At 41.2% G+C, this 14359-nt stretch overlaps 1 protein-coding gene across 1 annotated transcript; it reads left to right on the forward strand.

Moving 5' to 3' along the window:
* The first annotated feature begins 214 nt into the window (after positions 1-214).
* Positions 215-6794, forward strand: LSM8 (LSM8 homolog, U6 small nuclear RNA associated). The gene is made up of 4 exons (XM_065660140.1): positions 215-414; positions 1486-1526; positions 3024-3151; positions 6543-6794. The coding sequence occupies exons 1-4, from the start codon at positions 279-281 to the stop codon at positions 6631-6633; spliced, it is 396 nt and encodes a 131-aa protein (XP_065516212.1). The 5' UTR covers positions 215-278; the 3' UTR covers positions 6634-6794.
* Positions 6795-14359: the final 7565 nt, after the last annotated feature.

Here is a 14359-nt window from a genome sequence, read left to right on the forward strand (position 1 = left end):
TGTTCCTTTGTACATTTCATTAACCCTGTATCAATCTCCCGCCCCCGCACCCCTCTGCAGCAGCAGCCGGCAGGGCGGGGTGAGCGCACACGTCGGGCCACACCGCCCCTGTGCCTGCCGCCCTCCCGCTAAACAAGCGTCCCTACGAGCGGCGCCGTGCTGCACAAAGAACACCGACCACCACCACCCGCCGCGCAACCGCGAAGAGGGCCCCACATACAGCCCACCCGCGCCCCCTCCACGCATGTGCGGAGCTCCGCGTTCCGAAACGCGCCCGTATGCGGTGTACGTCATTGGTGTGCGCCGGAGGTGGCAGCGGCGCCGCAGCCGCTGTCTCGCGTGAGGTGGGCGCCAGCGCAAGGCGAAGCGCGGGAGCCGGCGCCATGACATCCGCTCTGGAGAACTATATCAACCGTATCCGGCCCCGGCGCGGCTGCGGGGCGGTGGGAGCGGGCTGCCTTTCTGCTTCGCGGGGAGCCCCGCGGCTCGGTGCTGCTGAGCCATGGCGGCGCCGGGGGCCCGGTGGCTGCAGCACAGTGCGGGGCTTGGGTGCTGCGGGCATCGGGTACCTGCGGCGCCGGCGAGGTGTGAGCTGCGAGGGGTACCCGGGCCTCGGCAGGCGGCTGGAGAGCCTGGGGCCTCGCGCTCTCGCGGGCGGTTGCTTTCCTTGGGCCCTTCCCTGCGGGTTGTGTCGGTTTCTTTTTTACCTTAGGCTGGCTGGGCGAGTAAAATAGGGTCCCCGGTAGCATAAGTGCTGCGAGCCTGAACCTTGCTTGATCTGTGATGAGGAACGGGGGTCACAGTTGATCTGGCCCCGTAAAGGGCGCTTAACGTGTTTGCTTAGCAGCTTTACGTGGATCGCTCAGAAGTTGCAAGTTGGTGTTCATAGGGTCATCGAATGGTTTGGGTTGGAAACCTTAAAGTTCAGGTGTTCTTTGAATATTTTTGTACTCTTCATAACCCATGGGCAGTTTCAGTTTTACTCACAAACAGTAAGATACTAACCCAAAATCTTTCAGGATGATGGATCATCGCACTGAGATAGTCAGGCCTTAAGAGTGAGGGGATGTAGGATGCCAGACTCATGATCCCCACTGCTAAGCTGTTTTTAAGGACTTGGATTGAAATGTTTATAAAACTGTTCATGTTGTTTCAATTTTGAGGTTGTGAGGTTAATTTGAGGAAGAGAGGTGAACTAAAAATCTTCAGCCTGCTTTTAATCGTGTTCATGTTTGTGTATGACTTCGTGGTTGGGTAATGTGAAACTGTAAAAAATGGTATGTTGTCAAATGTTCTATCAACCGTATTGGTTGATTTTGGTGTTTTTTTTTTTTTGTTTTTGTTTTTGTTTTTTTTTTTAAGAAGTGCTGATAGGAGTTTCTGGTTCTTAACGGGTCTTAAAACTTCCATTACATATGAATGCTTCAGAAAATGTTAATGGTTCTACCTCAGATATCTCAAAACAATTCCTTAACAAATTATCAGGTACTGTTGCAGTAATTACTTCTGATGGAAGAATGATTGTGGTGAGACTTGTATCTTTAATATTTTGTTTCTCCCATGAAGACTTTCGTGGCAACAAAGGCACCATGCTAGGATATTATCACTTACATGTTCACATCTTTACACACTTTTGCTTTAAGGCTTTATGGCCATTTTTTTATACTGTTTGACTTAAACATTTATTGGATCTTGCCTGTTGGCATTGTCCATCGATAAATTTGTGCATGCAAGTGCTTTGACTTATCAAATGGCCATTTCTATAGGAATGCACAAGAAAATGCCTTTTTTATTCAGTGATTTGGCTTCCATCTAAAGAGTCCTCTTTGTTCAATAGGTTCTTCACCTTTCATGTTAAAACCATTTCTGCCATGTGGTTACAGAAAAACATCAGCTGATAATTGCTGAAGAATTGTGGGATTCTGTTTAAGCCTGGAAAACTAAGGGTTGCCAAACTGTTATTTATTAGCCTGTATAATGGTTTTGTTTTCTTGCTTGTGTGTTTGGGTTTCTTTGGGGTTTTGGTTTGGTTGTTGGTTTTTTTTCTCTTGCATTTCCCTCCCCTCATCTTTTATTCTTTTGTGTTTAACTTAATAATATGATCATTGAATGAAGATAATATGTTTGTGCCTATACTTAGCTTTGTACAGAGAAAACAGTACTTCTAGCAGAAAAATGTGAGCTTCACCAAACTTGCTGTCTGGTTGGAGTCAGTCTGGTTAACTTTGTGTTGTGATACAAGATACTTTCTACCCATAATATCGGAATGGAGTTGGTATATATGCCTCACTGTTACATGGCTATATAATATAAATGGATATTACCGCTGAACGACAGTGGTTTACATGAGCTTTCAGTTTAAATTTCTTAGTCAATTGCTGATAGTAAATTGCACAAATCAAATATGCTATGATTTTTCCAAGTGCATATTGAAATGGTGCAGAAATTAATTTTGTGTGGGTTTTCTATTTTTGGTTTGGTTTTTTGTGTTGGTTTTTTTGGGGGGGGGGTTAGTAATTTTTTGGAACCAAGCTAATCACTTTCAAAGAGATACCACTTAAAATTGCATTTTAAGAATTGTCTCAATATTGCTGACCACAAGAATCCTTTTTTTTTTTTTTTTTTTGTTCTTCAAGTTGCTGATTTGATTTCTTGGAACTTCCATACAAGGAAGACTCAAGTTTTACTATAGAAACAATAAAATTAGTTGTCTAATTGAACTAAAATAAGTTGTCTAATGTGGACTGTCATTAGTAAAGGGGAAACTTCTTTTGATGCTAAGTATTACTGTAGCTTTTCGGACAAACACTTGGTAAATACAGATACTTTTCTTAAATTGACAGTTGCTTTTAAAGGTTCATTCTCCAGCTGTTTATGTTTAAGCCTAACAAAACCTAAATAGAGCGTCTGTTGTCTAGTACCTTTATACTGCAGCCTTGTTTAAGATCTCCTTGAGAGCATAATGATAGATTTAAAAGGTAATTGGAGTGCCTTTTTTATGTGTGGTTTGTTCTTTTTTTCAGGGAACCCTCAAAGGTTTTGATCAGACCATTAACTTGATTTTGGATGAAAGCCATGAACGAGTGTTCAGTTCTTCACAAGGAGTAGAGCAGGTGGTGCTGGGATTATACATTGTAAGAGGTGATAACGTGTAAGTATAGCGCACTCTTGTTCAAACCAATTTAATAAAAATTTAGTGTGTGTGTGTTTGTGTATATCTATACGTCTTGCTAGCCCCAGACATTGCTTCTTTATTTTAGTGAGTAACACCAATAGTACTGTCAAAGTTGAAGCAACCAGGGAAGTGGTGGAGTCACCATCTCTGGGGGAATTTAGAAGACATGTAGATGCAGCACTTGGGGATGAGGCATAGTGGTGGATTTGGCAGTCCTAGGTTAATTTTTGGACTCAGTTATCTTAAAGATCTTTTCCAACATAAATGATTCTGTGTTTGCATACTAAATAGCAAATATCTATGCTTCTGTTAACATTCTGTTGTAATGTTAAGATAGTGTTAGTACAGATTTACTGAGCTATAGATTGACCAGCTCATGTACTGCCAGCCATCTAGGAAAGGTCAGTATAAAGCTCAGCATGTTTCTTTCTTGAGTCTAGGCATTGTGTAGATGTTCTTTATTCCAGCATGTGAGAAGCAGGATCTGTTGACTGAGAGAGAAGAATGAACAAAAGATGAGAACTTGCGTGCAAAAAGTCAGCAATCTGATTTACAAAGCTGACTTTTAACAGGATTTTTTTGGATGAGGTGTTTGTACAGAACACTTTTTATAATTTGGGAAATGCATGAAGGTTCTGGCTTGAAAGAGTTAACAACTGTTGAAGCTGATGTAGTGACAGGTCAAATATATGAGTTGATACTTGATGTAAAATACCCTAACAAAATGCTCATTAAATGCAGAGAAAAGTAGCTCATATGCCAAACAGATAGGAAGGATACAGGAGAACTGGAACGAAGGCCTGGTAAGTTGGGCCTGCTAGGAAAGCTACTTTTGCAGCAGCATTCTGAAACTGATGGCAAAAAATGAGGTTATTTTTTATCATAGTGAGAAAAAGAGAATGTCATAGTGACCAACCTGTGACCCTGGATAAGAATTTTAACCTTCTAATGGATATTTCTGTACAAAGAAATGTTAAGACCTAGGCTTGTATCTAGGTGTGTTTAATATAGTTGGATGATCATTAAGGATGATCATTTTGGAAACTTTCATCTCTTTTGACTTAAGCTTTTAAGCAAAAAAAAAAAAGTAAATTGACAAATGTACAAAGGTAGGGCTGAGCATGCTACTTGCTAGTAACTTTTCAAATAGTACTGATGTGTATAAAAAACCAAGTAATTGTTTACTACTCTACTTTTTCATCGTATCAGGCTGCCATATTACTCAAATATACTCAAAGCATTTTTTGTAGAATTTTTTTTTTTTGGTAACTTTAACGCACTCAGAATCATATTCATCAGAAGGAGTAATTCTGTATCCATGTGACTCCTAACATACTGAAATTCGGCATCCTTGTAGGAAGAAGAAAAAAAGCCAAACAAACAGCTAAGACTAACACTAACTCCAAAATAGGGGACTCCGGGCAGGGGCGGGAACAGGACCGGTGGGGGACAACACGGGCGGGATGGATAGAGAAGCTATTGAAAAGAAAAGCAACAGTTATGGGATAAAATACTTCCAGACATTCTTGTGTGCCTCACTAGAAGCTTGCAGTGAATAGGCAGCGTAAGTCAGAAAAACTCAGTATGTAAAGGTTTTCAGAAGGAAAAAAGGAGCTTCTGTTTTAGAAGTCTGTGATGAGTTAGGGAAACCAAGGAAGATATTATTACAATTTTGCACAACTTCCTAGTATTAAAAATTGTGACAAAAAAGCTGATTAAAACCAAGCCTCTCAAGTACATGTGTGTGTGTTTTGCTGCATGAGAAGCAGAAAGCCTGTAAAAGAGATGGCAGGAGTGGTGACGGATACTCTTTATGTCTAGGGGAGTGAGATCTTTGAAAGTATTTCTACTTGTGAACTAAAGAGAAACTTGTGCTTTGTCTGGGGTGGTTTTTAATCTAAGGAAATGTTTTAAATTGTCACTTTGCAAAAAGCTAATAAATAGTAACAAGTATTCAAGATCAAATTCTCGTGCAAGAATTCTGAAGAGACTCAAATGAGGTTTCATGCTGGTCAGTGCTTGAATATTCAGTTGGCATGAGCAGTTCACATTTTGTTGTCTGAGCTCACAGCACACTGAAACTCTAGGCAGTAATGGAACTAAGAAAGGTACTTGGCTGACCATATTTCTATTTCAAGGCAAATTAAATTCCTCTTTAGTTTCCAGTGACTGTCATGGAAACCTGGACACCTGTACTGGGATGTTTTTACTCGTAAGCTCAGTCTTACTCTGGTCTCTGGCTGTATTTTTGTAAATGCTGATTCACTGGGAAGAAAGAATATTAGGGATTACTAGGAAGAAGACTGAATCAGTAGTTGTTGTGTTATTACATTAACAGCTAGTGTGTCACTGTTGTTAGAGGGGTGCAGTATGAAAATGCAGGAAGGGTGCAAGTGAGGATAAGGAAAGGTATAAGATGTTTTCTGTAAAGGAAAGGCTGAATAGACAAGAGCTCTTCAGTTTAAAAAAAGCACAGCTATAGTGGTTACTGGTTGCTGTGAAATTGGGAGTAGTAGCAAGAAGATGGGAAGCTAATTGCTTCAGTTAAATTCCTGCAGGTTTTATTGTTGCTGAAAATCAAAGATAATCCAACAACAAATTATGTATGAAAGTGTTTCATGGCACACTGTAAAACTTCATGGGGGGAACTCACTGTTGCAAGATACAGCAGAGACCAAAAAGGGAACTTTATTCAGAAAGCTATTGGATGGATTAATATAACATAGTTTCTGGTGGCTGTTAATTAATTTTGTGCATGCAGCCACTAACTTACAAGTCTTTGAAGCAGTAAATGGAAGGGCACGCCAGAAGGATTAGGCTCTTTGTTCTTATGTTCCCTTTTGGTTAGTTCCCATCTTGAGCTAGTATGATGTCTATTACCTTAGCCTTCTTTTCTCTTTAAAGCAACTTTACTGAATCCACTGGTGTGTTAGTCTAAGTCTTAACATGGCATAGGTGAAATATTATATATTCTTCACTGGATAAATTAATAACACTTTACTAGGGGGTATTAATGGAAATTGTCATGTTTATCTGATGTCTTATGCACTTACAAATTGTTAGACATCGCTTTTGAAAATCTGTTCTCTCTAAAAAGTTTCCAGCTCTTGTTTCAGAGGGTAACCTGCCTAGAAGAAACCAGCAGTACTTGGTTCTTATAGCCTAGGTCTTTAATAAATAATAATAATAATTTAAATAATAACAATAAATAAAAAAAAGTCAAAACCCTAAGACCTCCTTTAGATGGTATTTAGAGCCATAAATATTTGAAGTTCAAATGACAGAGCTCTGCAATTCTAAAGAAAGTCTTCACTAGGGGATTTCAACCAGCTATAACCTGTTTGGTTTTGTTTTGTTTTTATTGCAGTGCTGTTATTGGTGAAATTGATGAAGAGACAGATTCAGCTCTTGACTTGGGGAATATTCGAGCAGAACCTTTAAATTCAGTTGTGCATTGAAAAGATGAACACGCACAAAGACTTTGTAAATCTTTGGTTGTACAGACCTATTTAACAAAGTGGATGATTTTTACAAATTGTGTGTAATTTGTTTGGTCATCAGTTTATTATGAATATGTTGTAGTTTTGCATGTAAATTAAAGTTTCTACTTTTTACGAAAGATGCTGTCATTGAATTTCCTTTGGGGTTTCATGCTGCATAATTTCAGTGTGAAATACATCCTGAGAAACGTAAGGAGTATAAGTGATAGTCCTGATATTGTGTATATATATCTCATTCTTAAAATCTATTCCTAAATGTAAACCAAGTCTTTTTGTGTTAACTGATGTTTATTTGGATGTAGATTATCTAACAGTCAATTTAAACATCTCTAAATGTAGTTCTGGCTGTGAGTAGAAGACCTTTTTGTGGTTTATGGGTTTTTTGGTGTGTAGTGTAGAAAGCAAGAGTGTTAAAAGCTTTCACAGTCAAATTAGTGACTTCTGCATGTAATAGGGGTTTTTGTTGTTTATCAAACACTGTTCTCTGGTTCCTAAGACTGCTGGAGATGCAGGAATTCTTGGTGCCTTAATGCTTACAGACAAATTAAATTGGAGAAAGGCAAACTTCTGAGCAGGAACACAAGTGCAAACTCAAATACACACATTTATTTGAAGCCCATTAAATTGCAGACCCACTCATTCTCTATGTTCTCCTCTCAGCAGCTGTCATGTTGCTCAAAATTTGGGCAAGATCCATAGAAAGAGAATTGCGTGGGTAGCCATTATCTTGCTAGAGTGTTGTTTAGAAGACACAAGTGTAGTTAGAGAAATTACTGCTTTTGCATGAAATCTGCCTTAACAGTGAATATAAGGATCACATGTAACCATAAATGACCTATTCTTATACATCTTCAACAGCCAAGTTCAGTGGGACAAGCTTTGTGCAGTCTAGTGCATTTTAGGCCACATGGTATTCACTACTCAGCAGAAATACTGGTGTGGCAGTACAGGGCGTTGGTGCTATTCCAGAAAGCTGTTTTCCTTCTAGTGTGCCACCAGGTCTAATACTACGCTACTCCCCCTCTCCCCGCCACCTGCCCCAGGTATAAATGTGCTACTGAAAGAAAAAGCTATTTTAGTGCATGTATTAAGTGTTACTTGGTACTTTTCATTGCAAGTTCACTGGAAACCAAGTACATTGAACTGAAGATACTTGTCCTCAATGAAATCTGTCTCTCAATTCTTAAATACATATGTTGAATACTTGTAGAAGCCCTGGAACAACTGAGGAAATATGTTGCTTTATAGCTGAGAAATTATGTTTGAAGCTGAGTTATGGCACATTAATGCAAATGGAGACCATCTGCCTTGAACACATCCTCTGCAATTCAACTCCTTGGTCCTGCATTTCATTGAGGGCTTAAATATGCTGAGCTTCTGATCTTAGTTGAAACTTTTCTCTGCCCTTGAAGTGATGATTTCAGATGCAAAGCTATGAAACCAAGGTTGGTTTGTGGCTGGATAACCGAACAAAGAGAGTTGCAGTCAATGGCTCAATGTCCAGCTGGGGACCAGTTAACAAGTGGTGTCCCTCAGGGGTCGGTGTTGGGAGTGAACCTGTTCAACATCTTTGTCAGCGACATAGACGTGTTTTGACACCCTCCCGCACGGGATCCTTGTCTCTAAATTGGAAAGACATCAATTTGATGGATGGACCACTCGGTGGATAAAGAACTGGCTGGATGACCGGACACAAAGAGTTGTGGTCAATGGCTCGATGTCCGGCTGGAGACTGGTAACGAGTGGTGTCCCTCAGGGATCGGTGTTGGGACCGGTCTTGTTCAACATCTTCGTTGCTGACATGGGCAGTGGGATTGAGTGCACCCTCAGCAAGTTTGCCGATGACACCAAGCTGTGTGGTTCAGTTGATACGCTGCAGGGAAGGAAGGCCATCTAGAGGGACCTCAACAGGCTTGTGAGGTGGGCTGATGCCAACCTTATGAAGTTTAACTATGCCAAGTGCAAGGTCCTGCACCTGGGTTGGAGCAATCCCAGGCACAGCTACAGACTGGGCAGAGAAGAGATTCAGAGCAGCCCTGCAGAGAAGGACTTGGGGGTGCTGGTCAATGAGAAACTTAACATGAGCCGGCTTCAGTGTGCGCTCGCAGCCTGGAAAGCCAACCGTATCCTGGGCTGCATCAAATGAAGCATGACCAGCAGGTCGAAAGAGGTGATTCTGCCCCTCTACTCTGCTCTCATGAGACCTCACCTGGAGTATTGTGTGCAGTTCTGGTGTCCTCAACATAAAAAGGACATGGAACTGCTGGAACAAGTGCAGAGGAGGGTCACGAGGATGATCAGGGGACTGGAGCACCTCCCGTATGAAGACAGGCTGAGGAAGTTGGGGCTGTTCAGCCTGGAGAAGAGAAGGCTGCGTGGAGACCTAATAGCAGCCTTCCAGTATCTGAAGGGGGGCTATAGGGATGCCAGAGAGGGTCTCTTCATCAGTGACTGTAGCAATAGGACAAGGGGTAATGGATTTAAAAGTAAACAGGGTAAGTTCCGGTTAGGTAAAAGGAAGTTATTTCCTGTTAGGGTGGTGAGTCACTGGAATGGGTTGCCCATGCAAGTTGTGAATGCTCCATCCCTGGCAGTGTTCAAGGCCAGGTTGGATGAAGCCTTGTGTGGGATGGTTTAGTGTGAGGTGTCCCTGCCCATAGCAGGGGGGTTGGAACTTGATGATCTTGAGGTCCTTTCCAACCCTAACTATTCTATGATTCTGTGAAGCTCATTAGTAAAATCCAAAGGCTGTCTGAGTACAGGAACTGCTGAAGCAGGAAAAGCAAGATCTGGGAAATAATTTAATGCAGATGTTTAAAATGTGCTCCCTTCAGGTGAGTGACTTCGGCTCTTGCATGCTCTCTTCTGTACCAATGAAATAGTGTGTGCAAGGGGTGGGTATATCTTGAGGAAATTAAGATGTGTTTCCACTTGCAGGCTGACTTAGGGCATTCTCAAAGGAATTGAGAAAGGTAAGTTTAAACTCCTTTTCGGAAAAGGATCCTAACAAAAACTGGGTGCTGAAGGCCCAAATGTGTTGACATGCTTGTGTTGTCAAACTGATGCGTCTGCAATGGGATAGGCAAAAGGACTGGGATGGTGGGCAGTTACGCAGCCCTGCCATGACAGAGCCTGCTCAGAAGAGCCTGTCTAAAACCTTATAACTGGCAGCTGTGGAGTTTGCTTACCATCATGCTTAGCAGCAATGTAAAGCTTTTCAGAGTTGTGGGGCTTGGCTTACACTCAAGTTTTAATGTCTGCACCAAAATTTGCATCAATTTGATACCATTGGCTTTGTTTTGGATTTGACCAAAGCCTCTTCTGGATGTACTGGTAAGGAGTCAAAGCCAGGAGACTCATTCAGGAGGGGTTTCCTGAAGTTGAATCTAGGGCCGGATAGGCTTATAGGATCTCTGTAGTGTGTGCTGAGCAGGGGTATGTCAGTCGGTGTGTGCCAGCTGACTGGGGTGGAGGTCCTGTTTCCCATTTCCCACTGCTTGTAGAGATGTAGCACAGCAAATGTCTCCTAGGAGATGAGGAGTAGTAATGTCTGTAAAAAACCTTTGCTTTATTCTTGCTGAAGGGAAAAGTGCTCTCAGAAAAAAACCCTCTTTTTTCAGACTTAAAGGAGCTCCTAGTGAGCACTGACCACTGTGGCTCTTAGGTGATTCCTCAGGGGTATGTGAAGAGCTCTGCTGAGCTAGGAAAAAGGGCTCATAGTCCACAGTGTTCTTAGAAAAAGCCTTTTCCTGCAGGAAGCTTATGTTAAAGATCCAATAAGTAACAGGTAATGTTCAAGAAAATCCAATGAGTCCTTCCAGAGTAATAAACAAGTTTTACAAAAATGAGCAGGGCAGAGAAAGGTGATGCTAAGGACAAGAGGAAGTAATGCTGAATTGGAGGTAATTGTCATATTCCATTAAGTTTCCGGCATTGCCTGAGGTTGGTCAATTCCTCCTTTTGTTTGTTTAATGGAGATCATGACTACTACTGGAAAAGGATGCTTCCAGTGTAATGACTGAGCTGGCTTGTAAAGAGATCAATTAAATTCATTTGGTGTGCCTGACGCAACAGCAGAAGCTGTCTTCTGTGGTCCAAGGGCAACTTCCTTCATTGTAATCCATGTGAAGTGCCTCCATGTGCACGTCATGTATTTGCAATCAGAGTTCTTCATGGCCTACAGGCAGGCTATTGGACTGAAAGAACATGGATTCTGTTATAAGGACTTAATTCCAGCAGTGAAGAATTTCTGTATGACTCAACCGTTTCTATCAACTATAGCTCACTACCCTTAGTCGCTGGAGTTAGTGCTTATTCTTCAATCCATTTTATTGGCAAAGCAGCTGAGAGACATAAAACACACTGTGCTAAAGCTGAAGTACAGGTGGTTTGTATGATAGATTTATCTCATGCCATAGCAAATGTACCAGATGTGTATGCTTCGGTGGATGCTTTATACCCGTGGTAACATAATTCCCTCTCTTGGCCTCTGCTGCATGGAGCTGCAGTCTGCTAAGAATTTTATTCTGCAGATTGATACATAAATGATCTAAAATACCAGGGTTGTGTTCCCTGTGGATGGGTAAGAAAGGATTTAATTTATTCCACAGTTAATATAATAAATACCAAGCCAAGAGCTGTTATTCCTTTAGGAATTAAATTATAACAACCGCGAAGGTACTTCTCAAGAAGGTAGAAGCCTCAGATGAAGATACTTGCAAACTGCAAATGTGAGTCTTGCCAGCGAAACATGAAGGTGGTTTGTGCTTGCCAGCTATATTTGTTTTATGGCACATTTTGGCACCTGTGTATGCAGCTCTACCAATTTTTAGTAATTTTGTTCTTATTTCTGCTTTCCAGTTGAGGAAACTGCAGTTTATTGGTAAGAATTATGAAAATAAGTCTGTGGATTTTTAAGTGGAAGAGTGTTCCTCAGGAGCAGTAAAGATCCAGAAAACGTGTCGTATCAGTCAGTCTTAGCTTCCGTGTTGCTTAAATAATAAGGCATACTTCATGTATCAAGTATTCACAGACAAAACACCCCATGAAACCCAGATGTGCTAGAAGGTGGTATCTACACAGACCAAGCCTTCAGGTGAGGGAGAGAAAACGTGTACCAGGTTAAAAACATATGACAGGAGATAGTAAAGAGCCAGGCATTTGTCCTAGAACACCTGTTCCCGATAGCCTCTTCCAGTGTGCTGTATTCTGTCTTAGGGTCTTTTTCAGAGGCCTTTTTTTAAACAGGAATTTTTTACAGTAATATCAGAAATGCTCACTTTCCTTCAGTGGCAGCATTTTCACTGAAGAAATCAAAAGCTCCGCTGAAGAAAGTGGAAATCAAAGCTGAAAACACAATAGCTTTCAGACTCCTGCCAAGAACTACTTGCTAGTGCTAAAAGCCTGACCTTATCTAGGTGGTAATATCTTCCTTCCTGCAGCCTTGCTGCACATTCCTGGAACTCTGGAACTTGTGTTGAACAACGTGCTGCTGCCGTTCAGCCTTGTATCAGTAACAGTGCCACTGAATGCCAAGAAATTTCACTCAAAGCTGAACTTTTTGTGTGTTACTTGCACTTTTAGATAAAAGGTGTTTGTTACTTTAGGGAGCACAAGAGCATGAGCATGTACTGGTTTTGTCCACTAGACCATCTTTAACTGTTGTTCTGACATCATCTTTTTGGTTTATAATCTAGATTTATCTTCATTTAGTGTTGATTTTTCCAGCAGTGATGATGACAGTGCTCTGCATAAAACCTGGAATGGAAATTATACAGGTGGGGAAATCAAAGCTGGATTTGAGGTAGTGAAATCTATAAACATTAGAAGTAAGCAGGATGGAAACCTGTTCAACATGGAAGAAGTTAGCTTTTACAGAAGTGCTCATAGCAAAATTCTCTTTTACACAGATATGGTGCATATGATTCATATTATGAGAAACACCGAGAAATTGTGAAAAAGTGTTCTCTACATGGAACTATTTTAAAGCACTAGAATTTCATACGGACACTTCCTATCCTAAAATGTGTGTGGGGATTATTATCATTGTTTCTTGCTTTGGATTTTTGTGTTTAAATCTTTGGTAATTCTCACAAGTACAATTTCAGACTTCACCTCTGCTTATGGTGCAGATGAATGCTGTGGTGTTTCTGCAAACTGGCCAGAATTGCTGGTGGTGTATGGCAAGGTTCTGCAGTATCTGCAGATGGAAAATGTGATGGAACATGAAGGTTATATAAAGTTCTCCAGATACAGGAGATGAATTCTCAAAATTGTATTAAAAGCAACATGCATGCAAAGGATGAGGAAAAAAAAAACCCAAACAAAACCCAAAAAACCCATCAGTAAACTCCATAGCTATTTATAATGTTTTCAAATTCAGTTTGTAGCATTTCCAATGAATAAGCATAGTTTTTCACAACTGTCACCTAAGTACCACTTCATCTGTATAATTTCATGTATACAGACTGGACTTAGAATCACAGAATGGTTTGGGTTGGAAGGACCTTTAAAGATCATCTAGTTCCAACCCCCCAGCCATGGAAAGGGACACCTTCCACTAGACCAGGTTGCTCAAAGCCCAATCCAACTTGGCCTTGAACATTGCTGGGGATGGGGCATCTACAGCTTCTCTGGGCAACCTGCACCAGCGCTTCCCCACCCTCACAGGGAAGAATTTCTTTCTAATGTTTAATCTAAATCTACTCTGTCAGTTTAAAGCTTGTCTTGTCACTACATGCCCTTGTAAAAAGCCCTTCCGCAGCTTTCATGTAGCCGTCCTTTAGGTACTGGAAGCTGCTCTAATGTCTCCCCAAACTCTTCTCCAGGCTGAACAAACCCAACCCTCTCAGCCTGTTTTCTTAACAGGGGTGCTCCTCTCTTACCAACTCTCTCCAGGAATTCTGTTTTGCAGCAAGTTGCAGTGCTGAACAGAAGCCAAGGCAGGAAGTGATTATGGCTAAGGAGCTGCTGCTGATTGAAAATGTGTGATGCTGCAGAGGAAACATCACACAATAGAACCTCAGTTAGCTCAGAAATAGATTTCAAAACCAGGGAAGATGAAGATGTAAACAGTCAATAGGGCTGAGGCCCACCTTCTAACAATAATATCACTAGCAGTAAGAGTGTGCAGACTACTTCCATGATTAAATTGCAAGTGCAAAATGCATGGAAGCGTGTACTTAACACCGAACAGAAACAGCCTTCTTGCTTTTTTCTGTGTTTCTCCTACTGCCTATCCCAACTCATCCTGGATACAAGAGTCAGGTATAAGTGCAGCTTAAACCTGACAAGTACAAATGCTCAGGGTCTTTGAAAGGCAGGCTTAAGGTTCTTTTGTGTAACTATAATGTGGTAGGATTGCTGTCTGGAATGGTACTTAAGATTTGCAAGACTGCTTCCCTGAAAAGTTGTCAGCTCACATTAAATTAAAATTGTCAGGATCTGGGTGGAAACAGTCTGTGATGAGAAATGGCACAGAATTCAAGTATCTGTTGAGTGAGCTGCTGTTATTATGAAATGATGACTGATAAAACAGCTCCCTGTTTTAGCTAGACAGTAGTTTAACATCCTGCATAGTTTGTAACATCCATCAAGTAATTTTTAGTGTTATGCTCTAACTTCTGATGCCACCATTTCCAGAAGTCCAGCCAGTGCAGAAACCAGTCAGAAAAAACAACTTCAG

Source organism: Lathamus discolor, chromosome 1 (genome assembly GCF_037157495.1).
Source record: "Lathamus discolor isolate bLatDis1 chromosome 1, bLatDis1.hap1, whole genome shotgun sequence".
In the NCBI taxonomy this organism is placed as follows: domain Eukaryota; kingdom Metazoa; phylum Chordata; class Aves; order Psittaciformes; family Psittacidae; genus Lathamus; species Lathamus discolor.

Coding starts and splice junctions, on each gene's coding strand:
- LSM8 (XM_065660140.1), top strand. CDS start 279: ATGCGGTGTACGTCATTGGTGTGCGCCGGAGGTGGCAGCGGCGCCGCA. Junction 415..1,485: donor TCTGGAGAACTATATCAACC/GTATCCGGCCCC, acceptor ACAAATTATCAG/GTACTGTTGCAGTAATTACT. Junction 3,152..6,542: donor ATTGTAAGAGGTGATAACGT/GTAAGTATAGCG, acceptor TTTTTATTGCAG/TGCTGTTATTGGTGAAATTG.